Genomic DNA, 24,958 nt, shown 5'->3' on the forward strand with positions numbered 1-24,958 from the left:
CTGAAATGCTTTTTTTTTAAGTGCATAAAAGCAGCATTACGTGCAGTGTCCACAGCAAAGTGCTGCCAGGTCTGTTTTTGATGGAGTGTCTCACATTTCTGAAGCATGACTCTCACTTACAAATGTGTATAAATGTTGGTACTCATTGACTTCAAACTTTTAGTCATGCATTTAATTTGTTACTGACTCAAGAGAGAGGAAGTGAGACAGAGAGAGGGAGGAAGGGAAGGAGAAGAAGAAGGAGATGACTGAGCCTCCGTTAAGTGTCCTCCTCAATATAATCACACATTCAAGATATACTGATGTTGCTCTCATTTATATATCTTTCTCATTCTGACATCAGATGTTGGATTTAGTGTGAAATGTGATCACGGTTAAATAAATACTACTCATTAAAATGCTGCTGCAGATCAAGTTGTGTTGACAGGTTGATGGCAGCAGATGTGCAGCGAGATGAAATGAGTTAGAAAATATGGCAGCAACGTTTTCAGTTTGTTTTTTTACAGCCACGAGCATCTAAATGAGCTGCTGGAAATGTTTGAATTATGTTTGTAAAATGAGAAAAAAGGTCAGTAAAACATCTCTGAACTGTGTTATAAATGGAATAAACAGCGACGGAGCTGCAAGAGAGAAAAAGAGAAATGAGAGGTTTACTATCTGCTTCTCAGATTCACTGATAAATGCCTGATTGATCACACATTTCCTTTAAAATCTTTATCATCCTTAATTATTATCGGTCTCTCTCTTTTAGCTCTCTGATCGCCATCATGAGAAAATCTTCAAAAGGCTCCAAATCATCCGTGAAGGTTGAGCAGCCTCCAGGTTGGTTTCACTCTGACTATTAAACCTTTTTCTATCCATGTTGTCATATGTATTTATTATTTATATCCCACATTATTTAAACATAGAACTTTATTATTTATCTTGTAGTTCTTATTTATGCATCATCTTTTCCATCTTCTGTCTTCTCTGTCTCTCTTTCCAGCTGGTGAGGGCGCAGACGACGTGAAGTCGAAGGCCGTGAATGAGATGATGGAGCGGATCAAACACGGCGTCGTCCTGCGACCCGTCAAGAGTCAGGAGAGCAAGGTGAGGACACGACAGAGCAAGTTTAGGTTTTGCTGCATGATCCATATTTCCACGTGTTGTTAATTTTCTGACATGAAGAGGAGTTAGAGGCAGGATGCAGAGACACAGCAGGTAAGAGATGAGGCAGAAATGGGTTCAATAACAGGCAGACAGAGGTTGTAAACATTTTTTTAAAACATTAAAGCTTTCCTCCTGTTCATACTGACTATTAAAAGATCAAAAATGTGCTTTCAATGTAAAGTGATGGACGATAAAATCTACAGTGTTTCCACACAGTCATTATAAAGTAGCTGATCAGCTTCTATTGAGCTTCATCAGTGTGAGTTAGTCATATCAAGTGATATCTGACACATTTACAGTCTTTTTAGCATCAGATTCCCTCTTAGTGTTTCCCTGTTGAGCTGTGGTGGAAGTATAGTAACAAAAAGACTTTGCTACTAAAAACACTGTAACGTTGAAACATAGAAGATGAAGATTTGACTCATTTGGACGACTGAAGCTTCATATTAGCTTCAGATTAAACTTTTAGATACATTTTTTTTGCACAGAAGGAGGACTGTGGGTTTAGTCCTCCATCACTTCCATTGTAAACATTATGAAGGGATCTTCTAATGATCAGTATGAACAGGAGGAATCATTACAGCAAGAAAAAATAGGTTTCTGTGTTCATTTGTGCTCCTGACTGTTGTTTTCAGACACACTTGAAAAACTGTGAACCCCTCCTTTAATCTCTACAGTGCCCAGCTTCAGTCCTCATTAGGTACTGACCCTGCTTGCAATAATAGTGAGGAGGTCAAGGGTCAAAGGTGACAGCTGACATCAGAGGTGCTCATTTATTCTTGAGGCCTTTAAATCAATTTTACAACACAATTAAACATAATGGAACAAGATAAATTATATTTCTACCTCATCAGTTTGAAAATTAAACATATTTCTGTTATTTTATGTCTCTTTACACATCACTCTGTCCTTTTCTTCCTTTAAAAGCTCATGCTGTGATCTGATTTTATGCAGTCTGAATACACTCTGGCTGATTGCTCTCTTCTCTTCTCTTCTCTCTCTCTCTCTCTCTCTCTCTCTCTCTCTCTCTCTCTCTCTCTCTCTCTCTCTCTCTCTCTCTCTCCATGTGTCTCCTTTGTGCTGCCACAGAGAGTAGCAGTAAAAGTGAGTATATTGACATTTGCATTAATCTTGTGAGGTGATGTCATCTCTGCTCTCTGGGGAAAAGACATGTGCCTCCTGCTCTGACCTCACACACACACACACACATGCTGCAGACCCTCCTGTTTTAATCAGTTAAACACACTTTAACATCCATTTTAAATAAGTTCATGGGCGGGACGCTGTGTGCTTTGCTGACTCATGATTCCTCTCCAAAGGGAAGTCTGCAGCGCTAGTGTAGCAAACATTCAATCACTTCTGTCAACAGGGGGGAAGATCAGACATCTGCAGGAAACCCTGACACTGATGCTGCCATCAAATCAAAATCAAAGAGAAATTGTTAGCTGATTCATCGCTTTTCAGTCTGAGAAAGCTGGAACATCCAACATCCATTTTTTTAGTGATCATGGGGCTAGTTTCAATACATTTGCAATATGCAGGCAAACAACAAATCATTTCTGTCATGTTATATTCAACACATTTAACTCATTAACAGATATACCACATTTGTGACCCATGCATGAACATATAAGTGGACTGTAAGACTCATAATTGTAATTATTATGAATTATTTGTGGAACGGGAAACTGCCACAATCTGTGATCTGCACATGAGTTGTGTTTGTACATCAGCTGACTAACATACAGAGAGAAACTTACAGTTAAGGTGAATTATTTGTCTTTTTCGCAGCCCCTTCCTCCTCCACTGTGTGAGGAGAAACCGCAGGAGAGCGCCATGGAGGAACTCAAAGGCATCCTGGTAAGAAAAACAGCTTTTTAACAGCTGTGTTACAACATGTGTGATGTTTCAAAACTGCTGACATTAAAATCCTCATTCAGCCTTAACGAACTATATCTCATAATTATATTCATGTAAATTATTGAGATGACAAAACAGAAGGTGAAGCAATTTTTTGACCATGTTTGCATCTCTATAAAGAGATCAAGATCATGATTGTAATCAAACGTTTTTAAGATCAACAGCTCATTGAGCTTGAGTTTAAGGTTTAAAACAGACAACACCTAAATCAGTAAATGATTATTATTTTATGAAGCTGTTAATATTTGTTTACATCAGTAATGTTTCTGCACAATACATAAACAATGATAATAATAAACACTTTCTTTTTTCCATTCATATACTTTACATAATTTATTCCAAAGTGGTTAACACAAGGCCGCAAATCAATAGTGACAGATTGAGTAGAAATTACATTTTATGATAAAACAGATAGAAGCAATCCCAGTAATGTAAGATAAAAGAAAAGATGAAATGGAAATGAAAAGAAAAAAACTATAATAATAAACTTAAATAAAATCAGTAAAGTACATTTTAAGAAGAGAATAAGACTTTATTGTGATAAATTAACATATAAAATAGAGTTTTTAATGTGTAAGTCAGTAACTTAAATTGTTTATGTGTTTATATGAAAGTAGATATGTATAGTAGATACTGTAATATGCCATTTACAAATAAGTGCAGATTGGGGCTTTAATATACTGTCATACACTGACATCTAGTATTTATCTATTGATAAAGTTTTGGGTAGAAATGTGGATAGATATCTTGTGGGTGATAACGTTCCTGCAGTGACGGTCGTGTTGTGTTTGCCTTCAGGAGACGGTGAAGCGGAGCCCCAGCCGAGGCTCCCAGGAGGCGGTGCCGTCGCCTCCGGGCAAGAAGGACAGCGAGCTGGAAGTCATCCTGAGACGCCGACGCAACAAGGCTGGAGAAGCTGGTTCTGGAGGTAAACACACCTGAGGAGGAGACTCACTAATAAACTAACAAATGAACTAGTTTCTGAACTATGTGGAGCTGAATCATCTTACACATAGAGCTTTTTTAAAACTTCCATCCAGTAGAAAGTGATTATACACTTAAAATGATCCTACAAATCCTCCCACAGACATAATGTGTATTTGTAGTTGTGAACATCTTGTTAATTCTTGCCCCAACAAAAAACAGGTCAAACCACAAAACTAAATGATGATCTTTAAAGCTCCCCTCCAGACATGTTGTCAGACATATACAAATGCTGTACTTTAAATAATAAGTTGGGCCTAAAACAAAATGAAACATCCTTAAAACAACATCCCTTCCTTCTCCCTCATAAGGAAATCATTGAGAAATCCAGACTATATTGATATGCAATTATTTTTCATTTCCAAAGTTAAACTATTAGACACAAAATGTCTCATCTTTCACTGTAAAGTTCATTCTATGTGTTTGTGTACTGGCAGCTTTGGCTCCAAAAAGTCACAAAATATGCTCATAGCACACATGTTAAACTGAGATTTAATTTTTAGCACAGAGAAACTTTCCTCCTTCAACAGATGAATGTAAAAACAAACTCTGCACATGCATCATTCAACACAAACAATAGAACAACATCCAACTGAAGGATAACATGTGTTTGACTGGAAGGAGACTTTAAGGCTTTTAATGGGGCACTTAAACTCTAGGGTTTGTCATAATGCATACTATCAATCATCAATAATATCAATAAAATCAAAAATAGGCTCACAGAACAATAAAACAGTCAAATTGAATGATGATAAAATAGGTAACAAGGAAGAAAAACATTGAATTCAGACATGAAGCCAGTTCAGTGAGCTCTGTCCCCGACAGTTCAGATGAGGTCCTGCTGTTAATTATCATTCTGCTCTGCCAGTCAATGTTTGGAGCATGTGTTGTTCACTCTGCACAGGTCAGAGGTTCCCCCCCGCTGAGACTGTACTCATAACAGTCTCATGCTTCGAGGGCAAAACCCATCTGATTTGTTATGTCTGTATGTGTCCAGAAGAGGGCGACCTACACCGTTAAACCAACACACGCACACACACACACACACACACACACACACACACACACACACACACACACACACACACACACACACACACACACAGCATGAAAAGAGGTCAGATTACTGCTGACATGGATTTATCTGTTTTTCCGTGATTGATTGAACTGGATACATGACGTACTCTTGTCTGAAGGGAAGCTGGTCAGTTTGGATCCCAAAAAAAAACTTCTCTCTTTTCAAACAGAGATAAATAAAATGAAATAAGCATTAAAGACTAAACTGTATCAAACTGCGGCAGCAAATGCAGTTTGAGTCAGAGAAATTGAGTTCTGCGCTCCAACATGCCACAACAGATCAAAACCAGAACTAAATGAAAACGCTTCTCCATCAAAAGTGAATTGAAAAGGACAGCAGATTCATTATATTCAGTATGAAAACAAAGAGAATATTCATCAACTTAAAGGTGCAGTGTGTATAATTTAGTGGCATCTAGTGGAACAGACTTGGCAGAAATTGGATATAAAATGCATAAGTATGTTTTAATTAGTGTATAATCACCTGAACATTTATTTTTTTGTTACATCAGAATGAGACCTTTATATCTACATAGGGAGCGGGTCCTCCTTCAAAGTGCCCACCATGTTTCACTGCTGTGTTTCTAATGGACAAACAAAATACGGATTCTAGAGAGGTGCATTTTGTGTTTTTCATTAGTTCCGCAGCCACCGTAGGTTCACCTTAATGCTTGCTAGTGGGGTATTAATCTGAATACAATATGTAACCTCACTGCTAGATGCCATTAAATCCTACACACTAGTCCTTTAAGTGAACATTAGAAAATGAGTGATCATAAAATATTGAAACCAGTAAAATTTTAAAAATAAAATAAAAATGCAAAACAGGTGGAGGGAGGAAATGAACCAAACAACACTGTAAAATAAACCACAAAAACAATGTAAATATTTTTAAACTGTTTAATAAAGGTATTTTGTATATAACATTGATTTTCACTGATGACAGGAAACTGAACTGACCTGATATAGTGCATGTTACATAGCAGCATGTTACATAAGTACTGTTGTCCTACATGTGCTGTGATCCAAGTAGAGAGGGTCACTCACAAACACACGTACACAAACCCAAAGTGTTTTTCTCCCCTCCAGATGAGAAGGAGGGCCAGATGAGCCACGTCTCCTCCTCCGACAGCCTGAACGGGAAGCGCACCAGCAGCGACTCGGGCAAGGATCCAGAGGGGCTGAGCATTCCCTCCGACCCGGTGGGTCCCAGGGTCAGCCTGGAGAGACGAGGATCAGGGCCGGGACCCATCGTAGCCAGGAGGAAGAGCTCCGACACGAGCAAAGAGCCTCGAGTGGGCTCCTGGCAGGAGAGGAGGTCCTGCAGCTCTCTGTCTGAGAAAGAAACAGCACAGTCTCCGATCAGCAACGGCTGCATTAACAGGTGGAGAATCATTGTAACAGCAACATGACTGAGACCAGGGTGGGAGGTGCAAGGGGGCTCTGATGACTCATTACTATGGCTGCAGTTCATGATTACTACTATTATTTATTCATCTAGATTACCTTTTTTGATTAATTGCCAGAAAATCATAAAAATTAGCTTAAAGTGATGTTTTCAGATTGCTTGTTTGGTCTGACCAACAAATCAAATACTGAAGATATTGTGTTTATAATTATATACAACAGTGAACAGCCAATAATCTCATTTGAGAGATTGAAACCACAGAATGTTTAGTGTTTTTGCCTCCATCATATTCCTCAGATTAAATGTTATTATTGATGTTTTAAACCAGACAGACATCACATGATGCTGCAGCCTAAACAAAGGGACGGTATTAAATATAGCCAATTTAGCTAGATTAACTGATTAATCATCTCAGCCCTACTTTACGTTAAATGTGACTCAATTAAATTCCAGTTTTAATTGTGTAGCACCATTTCATACAAAAGCTGCTTACTGGAAAAAATTAAATGAGCAGAAACATGTTTAGGTTTGAGAATTTCAGATGTTCAGGTGTGGAAACTGACATTCAGATATTCAGTTTCAAATTCAGATATGTTATATTTCTGAAAGGGCACACAGCTTATTATGATGTTCATATCTTTGTAGAAACCCCTTTTTATAAAAGAGTCCATATTATCAACAAATCTGGTTTTGTCCAGTAGACATCCAGCTGTGTTCACTGGGCTTCTCCTAATAATCATCTTGATTAAGGTTTATTGTCCACATAACTATTTAGGCTACTCCATAAAGTTACCAGGTTATGGTTATATGGTTTGATTATTTGGTTGTTTGGGATCTCTGACCTTTGCCCTCTCATTGTCTTTGCTCCACAGTGTTGGGGAGGACGAGAAAAAAGCGACAGAGAAATGTGTCCAGTCAAACGGAGTTGACCACACTGAGCCCGCCATCTGCGCCGGGCCTGAGAACGGCAGCACCGACGCCGAGTGCTAGGATGGACTCTGAGGATCCCGGTTTAGTTTATGTTATCTGATCCATGTATTTACTGATCTATATGGGAGTGATGTCATCAAATATTCACTCTTAAATCGGAAGTTTTAGCGAACGATTACAACACAGCTTTTTGATTTTTCTGGGTCATAAGTAGAACAGAGAAGCCTTTTGTTGTACTGCTGTTTTTGTGTTTTTTTAAGGTTCACATTAACCAGTTAAAAGCCAACCAGGGCCTGTAAAGAAAAGTCACATGACTAACATGTAGCTCATTTATTTACTTATTTATGGCTCAGTGTGACTGCACTGTTAACATGTATAGCCATTGTAGATGCTCCACCTTTCAGTAGTCAAAACTGTGAGATCTGAACTGTTATTCCAGTTGCCTAAAACCAGCTGGAGGAAGACATTTTGAAACTTTGCTGGTAACATGAAACATGTGGGAAAACATTACATTCATACCTGTTACCATGTTTTCTAATATTCATATGATTGCGACTGTTGTCCATCTGGTTGGCCAACAAAGTAAGTTTTGTATAAAGAGAAAACATGGATGAGTCAATGTATAAATAGTCAATCATATGGATGATATGTACTAAACACCAAAATATGCCGCGGAAATCAGTGACAGTGGAGCTTCATACAATGGCTGATCTTCTTAAATTGTCTTTTCTTTGTTTCTGAATACAAACCTGTGGATCCTTGAGGACAGAATGACTGAACTGTACGAGGGAAGCTGCACTTTTTTGCACAGAACCTCAGTTTTTCTTCAAACTCTTCGACTCATATGATGACTGCAAAGTTTTAGGCTGTTTTTTTGTTCTTCTATTTGATGCACAAAGGATCTGCTCAATATCACTTTGTGTCATCAGAAGGAATGCACTGTACTGTTTTAGGATCCAGTTAATCCAGCTTCTTCTGCTTCTCCTCTTCTTCCTCACACCCACACGTACTGAGGGCTGCACAGTTGGCTGTGTGTAATCATATGTTGGGATTAGTCTGTGGCAGTACTGAAACAAATGTATATAGTTTATTTCATGTAGTGAAAAATACTGATGGTTTTAAATGAAGATTGCAAAAAAGTATGAGATTTTCTTTCAACCATAACAATGGATAACCTTGATTAAGGCTGGGACCATCGGAAATTATTGAACTTGAACACAATTATCTTGAAATATCGATTGTCTTAAATGAAAACGTGGCTTCCTGGATAAATAAGCAGCGCACAAAATGTTTTAATGCATGAAAAACCTTGAACTGAAATCCAAAAATCCTGCTAGCTTCCCCCTATGAGGCTGAAGTGTTCATTGTGTTCATTCAAACAACATAATGATGATTTAGCAAGTGGAGATAATGATATGAAACATTTTGCTAAAGGTAGAGCTAGAGGAAAGGTTAGGAGGTTGTTAAACATCTTGGACTGATGGTGGCACTACAATGAAATCAAGAGATCATTATAATTGTTGGATTTCACCCTCTAAAGACTGCAAATATCCTCAACCAATTTCATGAAAATCTATCAATTAGTTTGTATTTGAATTAGCTTTTCGTGTAAAAAGTGTTGGGATTTTGATCCAAGAAAAAAAATAATCTGCCTGCTTTTGTTTTGACAATTATTGATGGTTGAAGTAGTTCCAGCCCGAATCATGGTTATACATATTTAACAAAACAACCAGACTGTTGTCTTTAACCCTAATTGTGCAGCCTTACCTGTAGTATCGCGGTATTTAGAGGATCTCATTCATGACCTTACTCTGTTTAGTCCAAACCTCTTCCTGAGTCTAAATGGAGGGAGTTGAAAACAACCAGGAACAGTTTTTACAACCAGAGATAAAATTGTACAGAAAGCTACTCCTTTCTTTCTTTTGCTTTTGCAGCTGAAGCGCCTGTCCAGGTTTCAGCGTGTCGACTATCAGTGTGTCGTAAGGCTTGTGAAGGTTTAAGGTGGAACAATAAGACAAATGTGGAATAGAAATGTGACTGATATTTCAGGTTTTAAAGGGGTAATGCAAGAGATTTGCCCCCCAAGACAGCGAAGACAGTAGCACATAGTTGCAACTAAATCACATCTAGTAGAAATGTTCTCAGGGTCCTTGGGACAAAATTTCATCAAATTCACTTCTGGGGCTTGATAAGTAATCGCTTGAGAGCTGGTGGCATCAGGAAAAAAACGGCAAGCCAATTTTTTTTTTTAAGGCTAACGTTTAAAAAAAGTAAGACCTTTGGAGGAATGAGGTGCTTGTGTACTTTGTCTACCTCTCCACAGACACCTGCCTCTAAACCTAAACATCCCCCAGTTACATTTCATGGTGTGAAAGCTCATGAGATAAATACTGTCACCGTCCCTCCACTGGAGAAAAGATGTCTTCCACACGCCTTCCTCCACTGAATCAGCACCGAGTCCAAAGTCCTGTATGCACATATTCTGACACACGCGTATTGTCAACACGCCCACCATCACATTTCACCGTGCATTCCTTGAACTTTTATTTGTAGGGCCTGCTGTTTATATATAGCTTTCCTGAAACGTGATGCAACATTAAGAACAACATTTTGAAGAGTATGCAATTACATAAGGCACATTTGTATGATGCTATCACACCTTGTCAGTCTTTCTTAAAACACAAAAACACATTTAAAAGTGCATTTTGTTCTGTCCATTAGGTGTATTTTATTCTAATGCAAAGGACCAGATGTTAGGGAGTTATTGAACTGTTAGGCTGCACATTAAACATGCCACTAGAGCCGTTAAAGCTGCCACAGGCCTGAATATTATGCATATCGAGGCCTTGTACAGGCCTTCATACAGCTGTAGAGCTGGCCTGCAGCTGGGTTGCCTTTTGGGTCCTTGTATTGATTGCATATAGTTGTTAACCAAGTGGCTACTTAACAAAGGGAATTACTGTATCTGACAGAGTTTGGGTGATTATAGATATTGTGTGTGTTTGGGATATAAATGGAGTGTTAAAAGTTTTTTAAGACATGGATTTTCATTTTAGCATCACTTGAAATAAATTGCAAATCAAACTTAACACTTGTGTTGTCTTTATATGAAGAAGAAATCAGCAAAAACCACAGATGCAAAGTAATAAGTTTGTGGGACCTAAAGGTTCAGTTCATCCGAATTATAAAGGAAAACCCACATTTTCTTTCCTCTCATGGTAACATTTTAGTTTTTTTTATCTCCTGTTATCGTGTCAGAACTCTGTCTCTACTCCAATGTCAATGAAATTTGCCAATGTGTTCATTTGCAATTTAGGAGTTTCTCAACGCAAATCTCATGAGGGAAATAAAAACATTTTTATTTAACATTTTTCCAGCATCTTCTGAGCTATTTGTGTTTACTGTCTTCCCAGGATGAAAACTTATTCGCCCTGGGCAAATTTAGTATTTACTATTTCCACAATTTTCAGAACAGATCTACGAACATGGCTACTCTCTGTTTTGTTCGAGCTGTATGATGCATACAGCTGTAGAGCCAGCCTGCAGATGAGTTGCTTTTTGGGCCTTTGTACTTGTTAGATATAGTTGTGGGGAGAAACAAAGGGAATTACGTATCTGACAGAGTTTGGGTGATTACAAATATTGTGTGTGTTTGGGATACAAATGGAGTGTCGAAATACTACCACCTGATTCTTTCATCTCTATTTTTTATATCTGCTTTCTGATCACAAGAAGTAGCACTGAATCATTATCATAAACAATGAGCATCTCTTAGCACAGACTATACCAATCTGCAATCTGCACACTCACCACTAGATGTCACTATATACCACCCGCACACATTGGTCCTTTAAAAGTTGTATTTACCTAACCTTACCACTCCGGAGCAGAAGATGGCAGTAAAGCTCCTAACAACCCTTTTTATTACACATTAGGGCAAAGTGTTTAAGAGTGTGGAAATACTACCACCTGATTCATGTCATTTTTTAAATCTGCTTTCTGATCACAAGAAGTAATCTTTGTCATAAAGCACATAAACACAGACTACACCAGGCTCAAGCTCTTGGTTCGAACATGACAACTTGTTTTAACTCAAAAGTCCAAACTTGAAAGAGGAAATGATGACTCAGCTGATAACAGTTATTCCCAATGTAAGGAAGGATGGACACACTTTCCCGAATGAGCTTGACTGGTACTATATATTTACAATTAAACAAAATCTAGTATCATACTCTACATTTCCACTGTTAATGAATACTCATCTATTTTTACTGACTTCAGTGTCACCAGTAAATTAAACTGCAAAGACTGCTCACTGAAAATGACCATGAATGTTGAATTATGGCACATAGGCTACTAAAAGCTTGATTGTTGAGCTGCTATACCCTTTATAGAGGGTCATCACATCTCAAAGAACATTTCAGTAATGTTTAACCCTATAATGCATGAATCATCAAAAAATTGCCAGAAAATTTAAATTATTTGAAACTAGAGTTTATTGGACCTTCTGACAAGTAATTAAAAAAGATTAATTAAATAACACTTTGCATATGAGATTTGTTTTGTATCATATTTGATACACTGAGAATTTGTTGCAATTTATTTTTCATAGCAGGATTTTTTTAAACACATGAAAACATATTGAATACAACTTTTTTAGGTCCTACATAAAGCTCATAACAACACCTTTTAAACTTTGTTATGCATGATAATAATATATAATGCATGAAATGAAATAACATGAAAATGGACAGATTTACAGATAAATGACTTATATACCTGCTGTATCTAATTTGATACACACATTTTCAACAGGAATTGACCCTAAAATAAGCTACAAAATATTTAGTAATTCAACATTGCATTGGTTTATCTTTGTACTACATGTATCTGATTGTATATACATCAGGTTTTCAGGAATGAAATATTGATGATTTAAAGGTCTCTAAAACTAATGTATCAACTATGATACACTTGGCGATAAAGGGTTAAGCCATGAAAAATGTACAAAAAAAAAATGCATTATAATTTACAGTAGTAAGTATGGGGGCTGTTCGGTTTGTTGCAATCTGCACTCTCGCCACTAGATGTCACTATTCCACACACTGGTCCCATTGAATTTACCTGACATTACCACTCCGGAGCAGAAGATGGCAGTAAAGCTACTAACAACCCTTTTTTATTAAACATTAGGACAGTGTGTTTAAGATGGCGTCGCAGTACTACCAAGAGATGCAGGAGAGCTTCAGAAATAACAACAAAAGTCGTGAATTCCCGGCTCACACAGCTAAAGTTCACTCGGTGGCGTGGAGCTGCGATGGCAGGAGACTCGCTTCCGGATCTTTCGATAAAACAGCCAGTGTTTTCATCCTGGAGAAGGACCGATTGGTGAGTGTCTTAGTCTACAGGTCTGCATGCACAGATGGCCTCAGCCTCGGTTCAGAGAATGACTGAATGAGCAGGTTTTAGACATATATTAATAAAACAAACTATTTTATTTTGTTGAATATTACGTAATATGTACCATACTACTAACATACAGACCCATAGCTATTGCAAAAATGAGCCTTAACCACGAAATCTGCCTTCAATTCAAGGTTTAACATTTTAACTCTTAGTTTATAGGTAAAAACCCTTTTCGTGTATGCCTTTGTAATATTGTTAGTAAATGTAATAGCTATTATAAGTTAAAGTTATACTAGTTTGTAATTAAGATATTATGTTTTAAGTCCAAATAGGCCTTTATAACATTAACTAATGTCAAATGCTTTAATTGAATATAAGTTAAGGTACTTGACTTGTTTTCTTTATACTTCGACTCCACTACATTTCAGAGGGAGATATTGTACTTTATATTTTTATTTAACAGCTTTAGTTACTTTTCAGATGAATATTTGACACAATGGATTATATAACAAGCTTTTAAAATACAACACATCGTTAAAGATTAAACCTTTTTGTTCTTTTGACAATATTGTAACATGTTGATCACTGTTTCCTAAAAAATACTAGATAGATAATATTGTTTTGTCTACAACACAAATATGTACTTTACTGTCATAGGACTAAAAAAAACAGCAAATATTCACATTTATGACTATACTTAGCTTTTTTTTTATTATTTACTAACTAAAAATGATTGATAGGTTATCAAAATAGTTGCTTAATAAATTAATGGTTGACAACTATATGATGTAATCAACTAATCAAATATCTAGAAAACAGTGTTTTACACTTTGTAGGATAAATTAATCAGAAACACCCCAGTTCATACTAAATTAACTCCCTATTGTCATTATTTTACATATTTTATAATGGTTAACATGTGAAACCATTAGAGTACAGATCATTTTTATTTAGTTGAATGGATCGCATTATTATTAAGATTGATTATTATATAGATGTAACTGCAAGTGATGTGGCTTACAGCAGTTTTACGCCTGGTTTGTTGGCATTTTCAAAAAGTGGGAAATATTGTAGAATGTGTATACATTTCTGCTATTTCTGATTCTGAATGACAGTTAGGGCTCTGGGTGGACGTAGGAATTTGTCCGATCTGTTAAATAATATTTTCTCTCATCCTCAGGTGAAGGAAAACAACTACAGAGGTCACGGCGACAGCGTGGATCAGCTCTGCTGGCATCCGACCAACCCCGATCTGTTCGTCACAGCCTCCGGTGACAAGACCATTCGCATCTGGGACGTCCGCACCACCAAATGCATCGCCACTGTCAATACGAAAGGTGAGACATGAGTGTGACTGGAATTAATCAGTGTGATTTTATACAGCAGTTTATATCTATATACAAGAACTAACACATAATTTCCCCTTGTAGTCTTATTGTATTACTTGGAAATGGTAATTACAGCCCTACAGGAACCCCCCGTCATTCAATGGTAACGAATCTATTTAAACATTATGATTATAATTGACATAAATCTGTATCGCGTTCTCTATGTTTAGATACGTCGATCAGAGTGAATATAACAGTTCTCATTACCATAAAATCCATAATGTATGTGAGAACGTTTGTGGAAGTTATCTTAGCTACAAACTGGCAGCCAAAAGCTCAACAGCAGGAGTCCAGACGCTCGTTTTCACAGCAACTCGTCATGAATTACACCTCCTACGACTGACAGGACCAACGAGACCCCCTGCAGACTCCCTGCTGCTCCGTTTCCCTCCATCCACATGAAAAAAAAGACACGAAACGCATTAATTTACTCCATAACCTTTTAACAGATCATTTAATGTATTATAAAGACGTGGAAAACCCTTTCTGGTGGACTTTTCAGGCTAGTGGGTGATGATTGATGAGGTGACATGTTAGTTGAGTGTAATTGAAATGTATTTTATTGATGTTTTAAGAATACTAAATTACAGATAAACAATTTTAAAGTCTTGATTATATGGTTTTCTTCTTTTTAGGTGAGAACATCAACATCTGCTGGAGCCCCGACGGTCAGACCATCGCCGTCGGAAACAAAGACGACGTGGTGACTTTCATCGATGCCAAGACTCATCGCTCCAAAGCAGAGGAGCAGTTCAAGTTTGAGGTGAACGAGATCTCCTGGAACAACGACAACGACATGTTCTTCCTCACAAACGGCAACGGCTGCATCAATATTCTCAGGTAGGAACCACACACAGCCAAATAAAAAAAAAATCCCAGCTTGTATTTATTCATGAAGAGTTGTGTGATGACTCAAAATGTCAGTTTTCATACATCAACAACAAGATGCTGCTCAGTTCAGAACCAGTCCACTGAGGGTGTGATGTTTGCTGTTAGTGTTTTTTTCCCCCATTTCAAACTGTTGAATTTCAGCAGAATAAACTGACAGTTATGTAATTTAACAGTGAGTTTATAGTCGGTCAAAACTGGTGTGTACGATGTGGTGTAAGAGCGCATCGCAAATCAAAAGTCTTCGTAGTTGTTTCAAACTCCTTCAGTCAACGATGCAGTGGAAAACCAACCATCATTAAGAACAAGATATCATTTAAATGCAATACTTTTAGACGGTCTCTCCTTGAAGACATTTTAGTTGAGTTTATTTCAGTCATTAAACTTAAATACACATGTATAAATAAAGTGAATAATCATTTGTACTTGTTTTCTTCATCTACTTTTGAAACAGTGACAAACCAAAAAGAAAAAATAAGGCAGTTTCTGACCGAAAAGGTGTAGACTGAAGCATTTACTTATAACTTCTACCCTTTTTACATCCCTTTTAGTCGTTTTAAATACATCTCACAATAGATCTCTATGTAAGTAACAGAAACATATATAACATCACATTCACACTGTTGCATGTTGCTTTTCATATTATAGTGACTGAAACTGTCGAGTCAGGAGTCAGAGAAAACATTTAAAACGCTGACAACATGTTTGGAGCTCCATCTGTTGCGTCTCATCCACCTCTCCCGCTGTGTGTGTGTCTCTGAGCTGAAATGAGCTGCCTGCTTGTTTTTAGTTATCCGGAGCTGAAACCCATCCAGTCCATCAACGCTCACCCATCCAACTGCATCTGCATCAAGTTCGACCCCATGGGAAAATACTTTGCCACGGGAAGCGCCGACGCTCTGGTCAGCCTGTGGGATGTGGAAGAGCTGGTGTGTGTGCGCTGTTTCTCCAGGTCAGTCTGTGTTTGTGTACATCATTGTGGCTTGTCCCTGTAAGGTTATTTAGCTGATTTATTCTTTGTATTGAATCTTACATCTCTTCTTATTTCCGTTGCTCGTGCAGGTTGGACTGGCCAGTGAGAACACTGAGCTTCAGCCATGATGGGAAGATGTTGGCGTCGGCCTCCGAGGATCACTTTATAGACATTGCAGAGGTGGAAACAGGTCAGTACGAATTCCTGGCAGGTCAGAGAGAAATCGGCAGGAAACTGTAACAAACCACACACTGTTCAAAAAAGCCAGCTCACTGATTAAAAGAAGAAAAACGTAATTCTGTGGTGGTTAAAAACAAAAAAAGTGAATATTCTCATGCTGTACTTTTTTGAAATAGAAATCTCTCATTTTAAGTGTGTGTGTCAATATCAGCAGATGTCGCTCAGTCAACAGCTATGGTGTCATTTCAGTTAAATATTCAGTCCTGCTCAATGCAATTATAAATGGAAAATCCCTCTTTTGTTTAATTTTTTGTTGAATATTATTGAGAAAAAAAAACATGAGACAGAAGCTCTTTGAATCTAAGAAGTCTTCCTCATAATGTTTAAACATCTTGGAGTTTGTAAATGAGTTGAAAAGGAATTATGCTTGATTGGAATCATCAATAACTTACTTTAACTGCCCCAAAATTGTAATTCATAGTAAATTTAAGAATTTGACATAACTTTACTTTTCCTCTTTTCTTGTGTGTGTGTATTTGTAGGAGAGAAGCTGTGGGAGGTTCAGTGCGATTCTCCAACCTTCACCGTCGCCTGGCATCCCAAGAGGCCGCTGCTGGCCTACGCCTGCGACGACAAGGAGGGCAAATACGACAACAACCGAGAGGCGGGCACCGTGAAACTGTTCGGCCTTCCCAACGACTCCTGAGATGGATCAGCTGAGTTTGAGTCTGACTGTACAGAGGACGCATCACAAGGAAAACAGCAGTAACTTTTACTGCCAGCAGATGGTGCTGCTGCCCTATCTGGTGTTACTTGTCCTATAAAACAGCTTTCTAAACTCCGTTTTTATACACTGATAAAAACATGATTCCAGTGCTGTAATATATTGTTTTGTATGTAAAATATGCATTCTTTTGATATTAAAACGTGTTTTTTAATATCTTGTGTGACATGAGCCATTACTGATGAATATTATTGTTTAATCAAAGTAAGGAAGTTATTTTAAATGTGTTTTTCTCAGTTGTTTAAGGTTTGATAAAGCAGGTTGATTGTTTTAATTCCCCAAAGCACACTAGACTAAATTCTGTTCTTATATACTGAAGAATATAAACACATTTGTGAGCCTTAGGGCAGAAGAATCCCACATATTTTAATATTTATCTTGTTTATGCAGATTAACTAACAGGTATATTAATTGGTTGAATTGTGACAGAACAGACAGGTTTAATACTAGTTTATAAATATATGATTGATGTATACATATTAATACTATATTTAAGACAGTTGCTTTTTAAGCTTAGCTGTCAAATGAAGCTCACTGTTTTTTTTATGTTGCATCAGAGACTCAGCAGGAAAACCATCATTTTATTACTCTAGACTTTGAACGAATCCGGCCTGCGGTGTCTTTAATGGATAATAAAAAAAGGGCGATTAAACAAACGAATATTAACTCAACATGAATACACACAAAACTCTACAACCCACCATAGACACACAAGACACTCCCTAAGAAGCCAAACAGCAAGTAGATAGATGTTCGACTGTTGATCACCACTGATGTATTGAAGTGTTCATCAAACGTCATCTTCTGCATTGTGTGAAATGTATAAATTCATCAGCTTTTATCTTCCACATCACGTCCCAGTCGCCGACTCATAGAATCTGCCAGTAAGATGGAAAAGTGTTAATAAAATAAATAAATAGCAACTCACCATGAATGGTTTGAATATTCAGGTGCTCATATGTACACTGACTAAAGTTTTGGTTGCTTTAATTTTTTTCTGTTCATACTAAAGGTCCCTCCCCAAAATGTTCTTTCAATGGAAGTGGTGAAAGACCAAACCACAGTCTTCATTTTGTGTATAAATGTATTTAAAATGTATCTGAAGCTAATAATGAGACTTCAGCAGTCTGAGTTATAGTCACATCAAGTGGATATCTTCCAAAGAAGCAGTCCTTTTAGCACTGAATCTCTGTGTATTGCAGGCACAGAAACAAAAAGAGGGTTTAATGGTCAGTATGAACAGGAGGAATAATTAGAGCAAGAAAAACCTGTTTCAGTTTTCATTTGGGCTCCTCGCTGTTGAAAATGTCTGAAATTGTTCCTGAAGTATTTACATTTTCCAGGCTGCTTACATTTCCTCCTCTACCTTTCATAATAACTGTCCTTTATTACCTTTTAGATATATTCACCTGTCCTTCCTTTTATCTTACAAGTAAAATAAGTTATTCAGTATCAGTAGGGGAGAACGGGGTTGGTTGTCACGTTCATCAGATCTCGGTCCCTAGAGGGCGCTGTTAATAAGTATTGCTACTAAAAAGTTTCAGAATTTAGAAGTTGAACGTTTTTTATGTGGAAATGTAAATATCAAACTTTTCATTGTTTCTTTTCTAGGCTTTCACACGATGGGTTAATATTAAAACAATCAGTAGCATTAAAAAGTATGAAAAGAGAGATAGCGATAGTTAGGTAGGTTTGTTTCTTGGCTACGCCAAAACATGTGGATGTTACTTTTGCTCAGAGCTGTTCACAAGTCATTTTTTACAAGTCCAAGTCAAGTCTCAAGTCTTTGAGCTAGAGTCCAAGTCAAGTCTCAAGTCTTTGAGGGTCAAGTCCAAGTCAAGTCTCAAGTCTCTGGTCAAGAGTCCGAGTCAAGTCTCAAGTCTCTCGCCAACACCAAATCAAATTCAAATTCTGACCTTAGAGCTGTACAATCCTTCATCCTGATCAGTTAGCCTTGCGAGCACCTGCCAATGTCTGTTTTTGTGGTGTTTTAACTGTCTGCTGTCACTGAAGTTTGTATGTATGTATCTGTTTGTATGTTGAGATGCCCTCTCCTGAAACTGTTACCAAATCTACCTTCGGCTATTACCTTGACCTAGACCTTGATATAGGACAGTATGAAAATGTATCAATTGTAGGTTCACTATAGAGAATCTACTGCAATGTGATGTGAAGAAACATACACTAAGAATTATTTCAATTCCATAACTGTATTTTCTTCAACCATAAAATAATTATTTTAACAATGTTGTAAAATACAACAAAATGAACAAAACATGAACATCACAGAAACACTGCAGTTTAATACTGTGGTACAAACACATGTTCATTATTTTTTTCTCCAAGCTGCCTTTTATCTGCTGCTTAACACAACACACAGCAGGGAATGTGTGGGGATATTATAAAATATATATATATATATATATAAAATGACCATAGTTAACGCAACGTTGTGTTTTTTAATAATTAGTAGCGGAGCCACTAAGTTAGTGGCACTAAATAACGGAGTTGCGGTGGTTTCCTGTCTGAGCTTTCAAAATAAAACCTTTGCTATTGCGCGCTTCTTATTATTATTAACAAACAAATTTGGGGCTTGTCAATTACAGGAGAAATGACGGGAGGGCGGCGGGAGATGGTTTCGAAATATGGGAGAACCAGGGAAAAACGGGAGTGTGAAGGCATTGTATCCAAACGTAATGATCTGAGGCACTCCTGCTGAACTTATCGCACTCGCCATTGTCAATGTCTGATACTGAAGATGCGCGCTTCACACATGGCGCATGCGCGTGGCATGACGTTGGTGTGTACATCTAGCTCAGAGCCAGAGATCATACAAAAAGATGAATGACAGATAAATAATGAGAATAATAATAATAACATGAAATAAAAGTTGTTCGCGAGTCTCAAGCCTCGAGTCGAAGTCAAGTCTGAAGTCTTTTGAGGTCGAGTCCAAGTCGAGTCTGAAGTCACAGTTTAGTGAGACTTAAGTGCAACTCGAGTCAGAGTCGCGAGTCCGAGTCCCCAGCTCTGCTTTTGCTGGTAGCACAACATCCCAATTTGGGGATGTTTTTCAAATTCTCTTCAGGGTTGGTTGTCACATGTTGGCATATACACATATATGGTGTGATATATCTAATCTTTTTTTCTTTTAAGATAGCAATTTGACCAGGAACCAGGAAGATCCAGACTTCTCCAGATGTGAAGTTCAGAGCAGTCAGAGAGATGAAAATGCATAATATTGTCATATAAGGGAAAAAAATGCACTTATAGGAATGATTTTTCCTGTTTATGGTTGGTGCAGGAGGTGTGTTAGGTTGTTGTAATTCAATTGAACTAAACATTTTAAATACATATTTAAGATTGTCTACTTTTTCATACTTTTCCCCATTAAAATAACAACCAACCCCACAATGGGGACGGTTGTCACAAGTGCACAAGACATATTTGATGGTCCACATCTTTTTAACAGAATCAGCTGAAGGAGAGTAAGACCTCTCTATTCCTACCTGACATTTTAGGCTTCCATTACAAATTAAAAGGGAATCTATTCATTATACGGTTTATGAGGAATTGAAAGGAAAGTAAAAAGTGTGACTACCAATCCCGTTCTCCCCTATACTATTATTGGCCCTCTGCAGAGTCAAATCCAACCCCATTCAAACTCTAACTCGGTACTAGTGTCTGTCCATCTGTGCAGGTAATTTTCTCCTGTGATCACTTCATCTTCGTCCGCCCCACACGGTCATAACGCAGCGTGAGACCAGAGTCGAGTCCCTAGGCCCGGGTCAGTGACAGCTGGTCGCTCCATTTCCCCCTGAGCCTGGAGCCAGCAGGTTGCAGGATGTTTTCGCTTCGCAGCTTCCTGTCATCGTAGCAGGGATGTCACAAAGCTCCCTCCTGGCCCCACTTTAATTTAAAAACCACATGAGAACCACGCTGTCCAAGAAAACAAAGCGCTCAAAACCTGTGAAATCCTGTGAAGTGACATCACTGCTGAGTCACCTGTATTCATGCATGAAAGTAACCTCTCTTCAGAATGAATAGACGCTATTTGAATTTCAATTCATTGATTTATTTTTAGGCAAACAGCTTGAAAACACTGTACCTGATTTATCTGGTGAATTTAGAGGTGCACTGTGGAAAAACTATATGTTTATAAGTTTTAAAGTGAATTTTCACAGCTGAATCTATTTTTGGGAAAGAAGAAGATTTATACAGAAGTCTTTCCCAATGAAACAACACCATACGTTTGTTCTAATGGTAGTTATAACCTGGAAGTGATGCAAGGTTGTGTGCCACAGACACAGCTGTTCACATCTGTTTCCTTTAGCATTCAACTTTTTCTTTTGACCGTGATATCTCCTTAACCTTTAATAAAAATAATATTAACCTGGCCTTTTACATTTGTGTACCTGGAAACCAATAGAATAGAATAGATAATATGAATAGAAATATAAAAGTGATATGTTGATGTAATGTAATCAGGTAGCCTCTGTGCATAAACCTCAGCAAACCACTGATACATGACATCATTTGTTGTTTTGTTTTGAGGTTTTCTGGGGACAAAATGTTTAGTGCCATATCGAAAATACGAGTATTTGCTTCGTACTGACATCATGATGGATTTTTGGGACATTTTGACCAACTTACTGAGCTGTAAATTGTGGGTGCTAATAGGTCAGGTCAGTATTTACACAAACAAAGAGTTTCCAAGAGGCAATCTGACAGTTTCAATGCAATTTTAGTCATCATACTGTCCGTTTACATTGTGTACCTGGATTAAATTTGAGGAATACATTCTTAAATCTTTTGAACAACTGGAGACAACAAGCTAAAAGTGTTCTTTGTATGAAATCCTGTATCTGTGTGCATGTGTTTGCTTAGGGATCACTTCAAAGCCGACATGCAAATTGGTCGAGTCAAGCACCTGCTATTGAATTTAGCGACATGGCCTGGTGCAGTTGGATGGCCCTTGAGCGTGTCATCCCATCAGTCTCCCCGCTGATCCCAGCTGTTATTTATTGTAGTCGAGACATTGTGAAGAGGTCGGTCAATATCCATGGTTGTGATTGCAAGCGAGCATCGTGGGACAATAAATCAAATATAGCTGCCTGCAGGGCCTCCTTCATCTGCCCGTCTCATTGTGTGAGCAGAAGGGTCTATCTGATTTGACTTTTAATGGTCTGATCTACATGGAGCAACCTCACCGTTCCATTTACTGCAGGCCTCTAAATCACTACTGTTTTGACATTTTGATGTGCCTCTGAAGCTCGGTGGATAGAGAACGGCATTAAATGTTTTTTCTGGTGCATACACAGTCCGAATATTAATGTTCTTCCACTCCTTGCTGAAGTAGGAAGATGGTAGAGAGCCAGCAGGACAAACCGGTAATAACCTCATTTCACTGTCGATAAATGTTGTTGTACTTTCTCCCTGTAATAGTGCAACAGTGATTCAGGAAACACCTGAATGCAGCATCGTATTCAGTTCAGGAAAGTTTCTCCATGTACTGTTCAAAATTTTCTGATAATAGTTCAAACTTGTGTAACCTCAAAATTCAGGAGACTGTCCTCCCAATAAAAATAACACAATCAATCAATCTTTATATATATATAGCACCAAATCACAACAAAAGTAATCTTAAGGTACTTTACATATAGAGCAGGTCTAGATTGTACTCAGACCCAACATTCCCACATGAGCAGCACTTGGTGACAGCGGCAAGGAAAAACTCTCTTTAACAGGAATAAACCTCAGGCGGAACCGGACACTAAGTGGGCGGCCTTCTGCTTTGATCAGGTGGGGTTGAGAGAGAGAGAGAGACAAAGGGAAATAGGGAATAGGTTTGTAATGTCAGTCGCCCCAAAAATGAGCTGCCATGTAACGGCAGTAGTAATTCTGACCCAGAGCAGTGATGCAGTTCAGATGACTTCTATACAGTATATGTGGGCTGATTTCTTCATTCAGTGATGGCAGGTTGGGTGGATGGCTTAACCCAAACTGTCTAAAAAAGTCACTTGTAGTATACAGAACAACGTTATTGTCAGACCAACGTGTTTCAGCTTGTGGTCTTCATCAGGGGCCATCATGAAACACATTACAGACAGTATTTACATTGTTTAAAAAGCAGTCAACAATTCATAAAATGTAAAAGAAAACACAAAAAATAACCATTTATTTGCAACTAGACATGTATCAGCCAATGTGGAATCTACCAAGATGATTCGGGTTTAGGGTCATGTGACTTCAGGACGATCATTATTCCAGACAGGCAGGGAGGCAAGGGGAGTCCAATAAACAACATGGGTGACACCATATTTGGTCCATAAACCATGATAGTATAATTGAAGGGGTTTGCCCTATGTGCCCTCCCAAACACTAGGGGGTAGATGTGCTGTCATTAAAATGTTTTAAATAGTTTCAAAACAGTATCATGACTAAACTTTGACATATACCAGTCTGTGATAGTCCATCAACACATTTCCTTCTTAAATTTAGTTTAAAAAATTCATAATTTCTATTTTTTTTAATCTCAAAAGTTAGGGACAAGTTAATTTAAATGAGGCCTATTGAACATAATTTCCAAAAATATGTATAAAACCTGTGGTAATAAATTGGAGTAAAGTTGGCTAAAAAACGTGACTATGATCAACCTCTAACCTTAATCCTGTGGTTATTATTGTAGCCATGACGATGAAAGTGAAGGCCTAATTGTAAGAAAGTTGTAACTTTAACCCAAGCTGGGTTGTTTTTGTACTTAAACTGAACCAGACCTTAACCACAGTGTTGATACATCGTAAAACATAATGTAAGAGCCATGTATAAGATTTGGGTTAAATGTAATGTTCCTCCCAAACACTAGGGGGTACGTGGTAAAGGCCAGGCGGGGCACAGCCAGGTTATTTAAGTTCATGCCATTAATCACAGGTGTTGCTGTGATTAATGCTGAAGGAGGTGCTTGTGTATATGTTGGGTCATATTTGTTTAGTTTTATGTGAAAAGCTTCATGAAAAGTGATGGACAGTGAATAACATGGACATTGGTAAGGACATAAAGTATGTGTTAATCTACTGGAAAACACTGAATAGCCTATTGTTTTTTAAGAATACACGTCTAAACTATTGTTCCCATTAGCTGCCAGTATAGCGGCTAAAGCATGGGGCTCAGTCATCATTGTTTATCAGTGATGTGTAACAGTCTTGGAAAGTACAGACGGATGACGCCAGATTAGAAAACGCTGGTATTAGTTGTTCTGGAGTCACAAGATCAAACAGTGTATTTGGTCAATTGAGATTGCTAATTAGTTGCTACCACTCTTAGATTAGGGTGATGTTTTTAAAAGGTACACGTCTGATTTTGTGAAGGTTTGGAGTAGTTTCACCATGCTGTTCACTGTTGCTCAAGTTTTGATTTAAATTATTGAGTTTAAAATCAGGTAGATGAAGGTAGGTCATGGTTTTACTTTATTTATTGAGTCATCAATGGCTCTGTTTTGTATATCAAGCAAAAAACAGACCTTTTATGACTAGTTACACAAGTTTCATGTTCGATCACACTGGTGAAAATGCATTTAATATAAAGACTCAATGGCTTAATTCCAGCAGAAATTATTGATCAACAATTGTGGACAGAAAGACAAAAGGCCAAAAGTTTATTACACAACAGAAAACAAAATAACTGAAATGTAAAATTTGATTAGTAGAAGGATGTGCTGTTGCTTAAAAGGTATTTTCATTTTCAGACATGACTCAGCGTTCAGCCGTCTCAACTGTACTTCGGCCATGAGCTAAATGATGAATAATTTATCCATAAGGATCAATAAAAGGGTTTTTGCTTATATTTAACATGCACACATGCTGGGTTTAGTGTGA

At 37.7% G+C, this 24,958-nt stretch overlaps 2 protein-coding genes across 2 annotated transcripts in view; both read left to right on the forward strand.

Moving 5' to 3' along the window:
* shtn3 (shootin 3) overlaps positions 1-7,528 on the forward strand; it is a 50,998-nt gene extending 43,470 nt beyond the window's left edge. The window contains exons 11-17 of the mRNA XM_062426195.1: positions 752-822; positions 986-1,089; positions 2,239-2,253; positions 2,941-3,009; positions 3,868-3,997; positions 6,220-6,514; positions 7,411-7,528. Coding sequence (XP_062282179.1) covers positions 752-822; positions 986-1,089; positions 2,239-2,253; positions 2,941-3,009; positions 3,868-3,997; positions 6,220-6,514; positions 7,411-7,528 — 802 coding nt within the window. The remainder of the gene's footprint in view (positions 1-751; positions 823-985; positions 1,090-2,238; positions 2,254-2,940; positions 3,010-3,867; positions 3,998-6,219; positions 6,515-7,410) is intronic.
* Positions 7,529-12,676: 5,148 nt separating this feature from the next.
* On the forward strand, positions 12,677-17,189 carry thoc3 (THO complex 3). The gene is made up of 6 exons (XM_062425741.1): positions 12,677-12,856; positions 14,055-14,211; positions 14,898-15,102; positions 15,941-16,102; positions 16,213-16,313; positions 16,846-17,189. Exons 1-6 carry the CDS (start codon positions 12,677-12,679, stop codon positions 17,007-17,009), a joined length of 969 nt encoding a protein of 322 aa, XP_062281725.1. The 3' UTR covers positions 17,010-17,189.
* The last annotated feature ends 7,769 nt before the right edge of the window (positions 17,190-24,958 follow it).

This window comes from Scomber scombrus, chromosome 9 (assembly GCF_963691925.1).
Source record: "Scomber scombrus chromosome 9, fScoSco1.1, whole genome shotgun sequence".
Classification (NCBI taxonomy): Eukaryota; Metazoa; Chordata; class Actinopteri; order Scombriformes; family Scombridae; genus Scomber; species Scomber scombrus.

Excerpts from the sequence above, each read along its gene's own strand:
- thoc3 (XM_062425741.1), top strand. The coding sequence starts at position 12,677 with ATGGCGTCGCAGTACTACCAAGAGATGCAGGAGAGCTTCAGAAATAAC. Across the intron at positions 14,212-14,897 it reads CGCCACTGTCAATACGAAAG|GTGAGAACATCAACATCTGC; the intron begins GTGAGACATGAG and ends TCTTCTTTTTAG. Across the intron at positions 15,103-15,940 it reads GGCTGCATCAATATTCTCAG|TTATCCGGAGCTGAAACCCA; the intron begins GTAGGAACCACA and ends GCTTGTTTTTAG.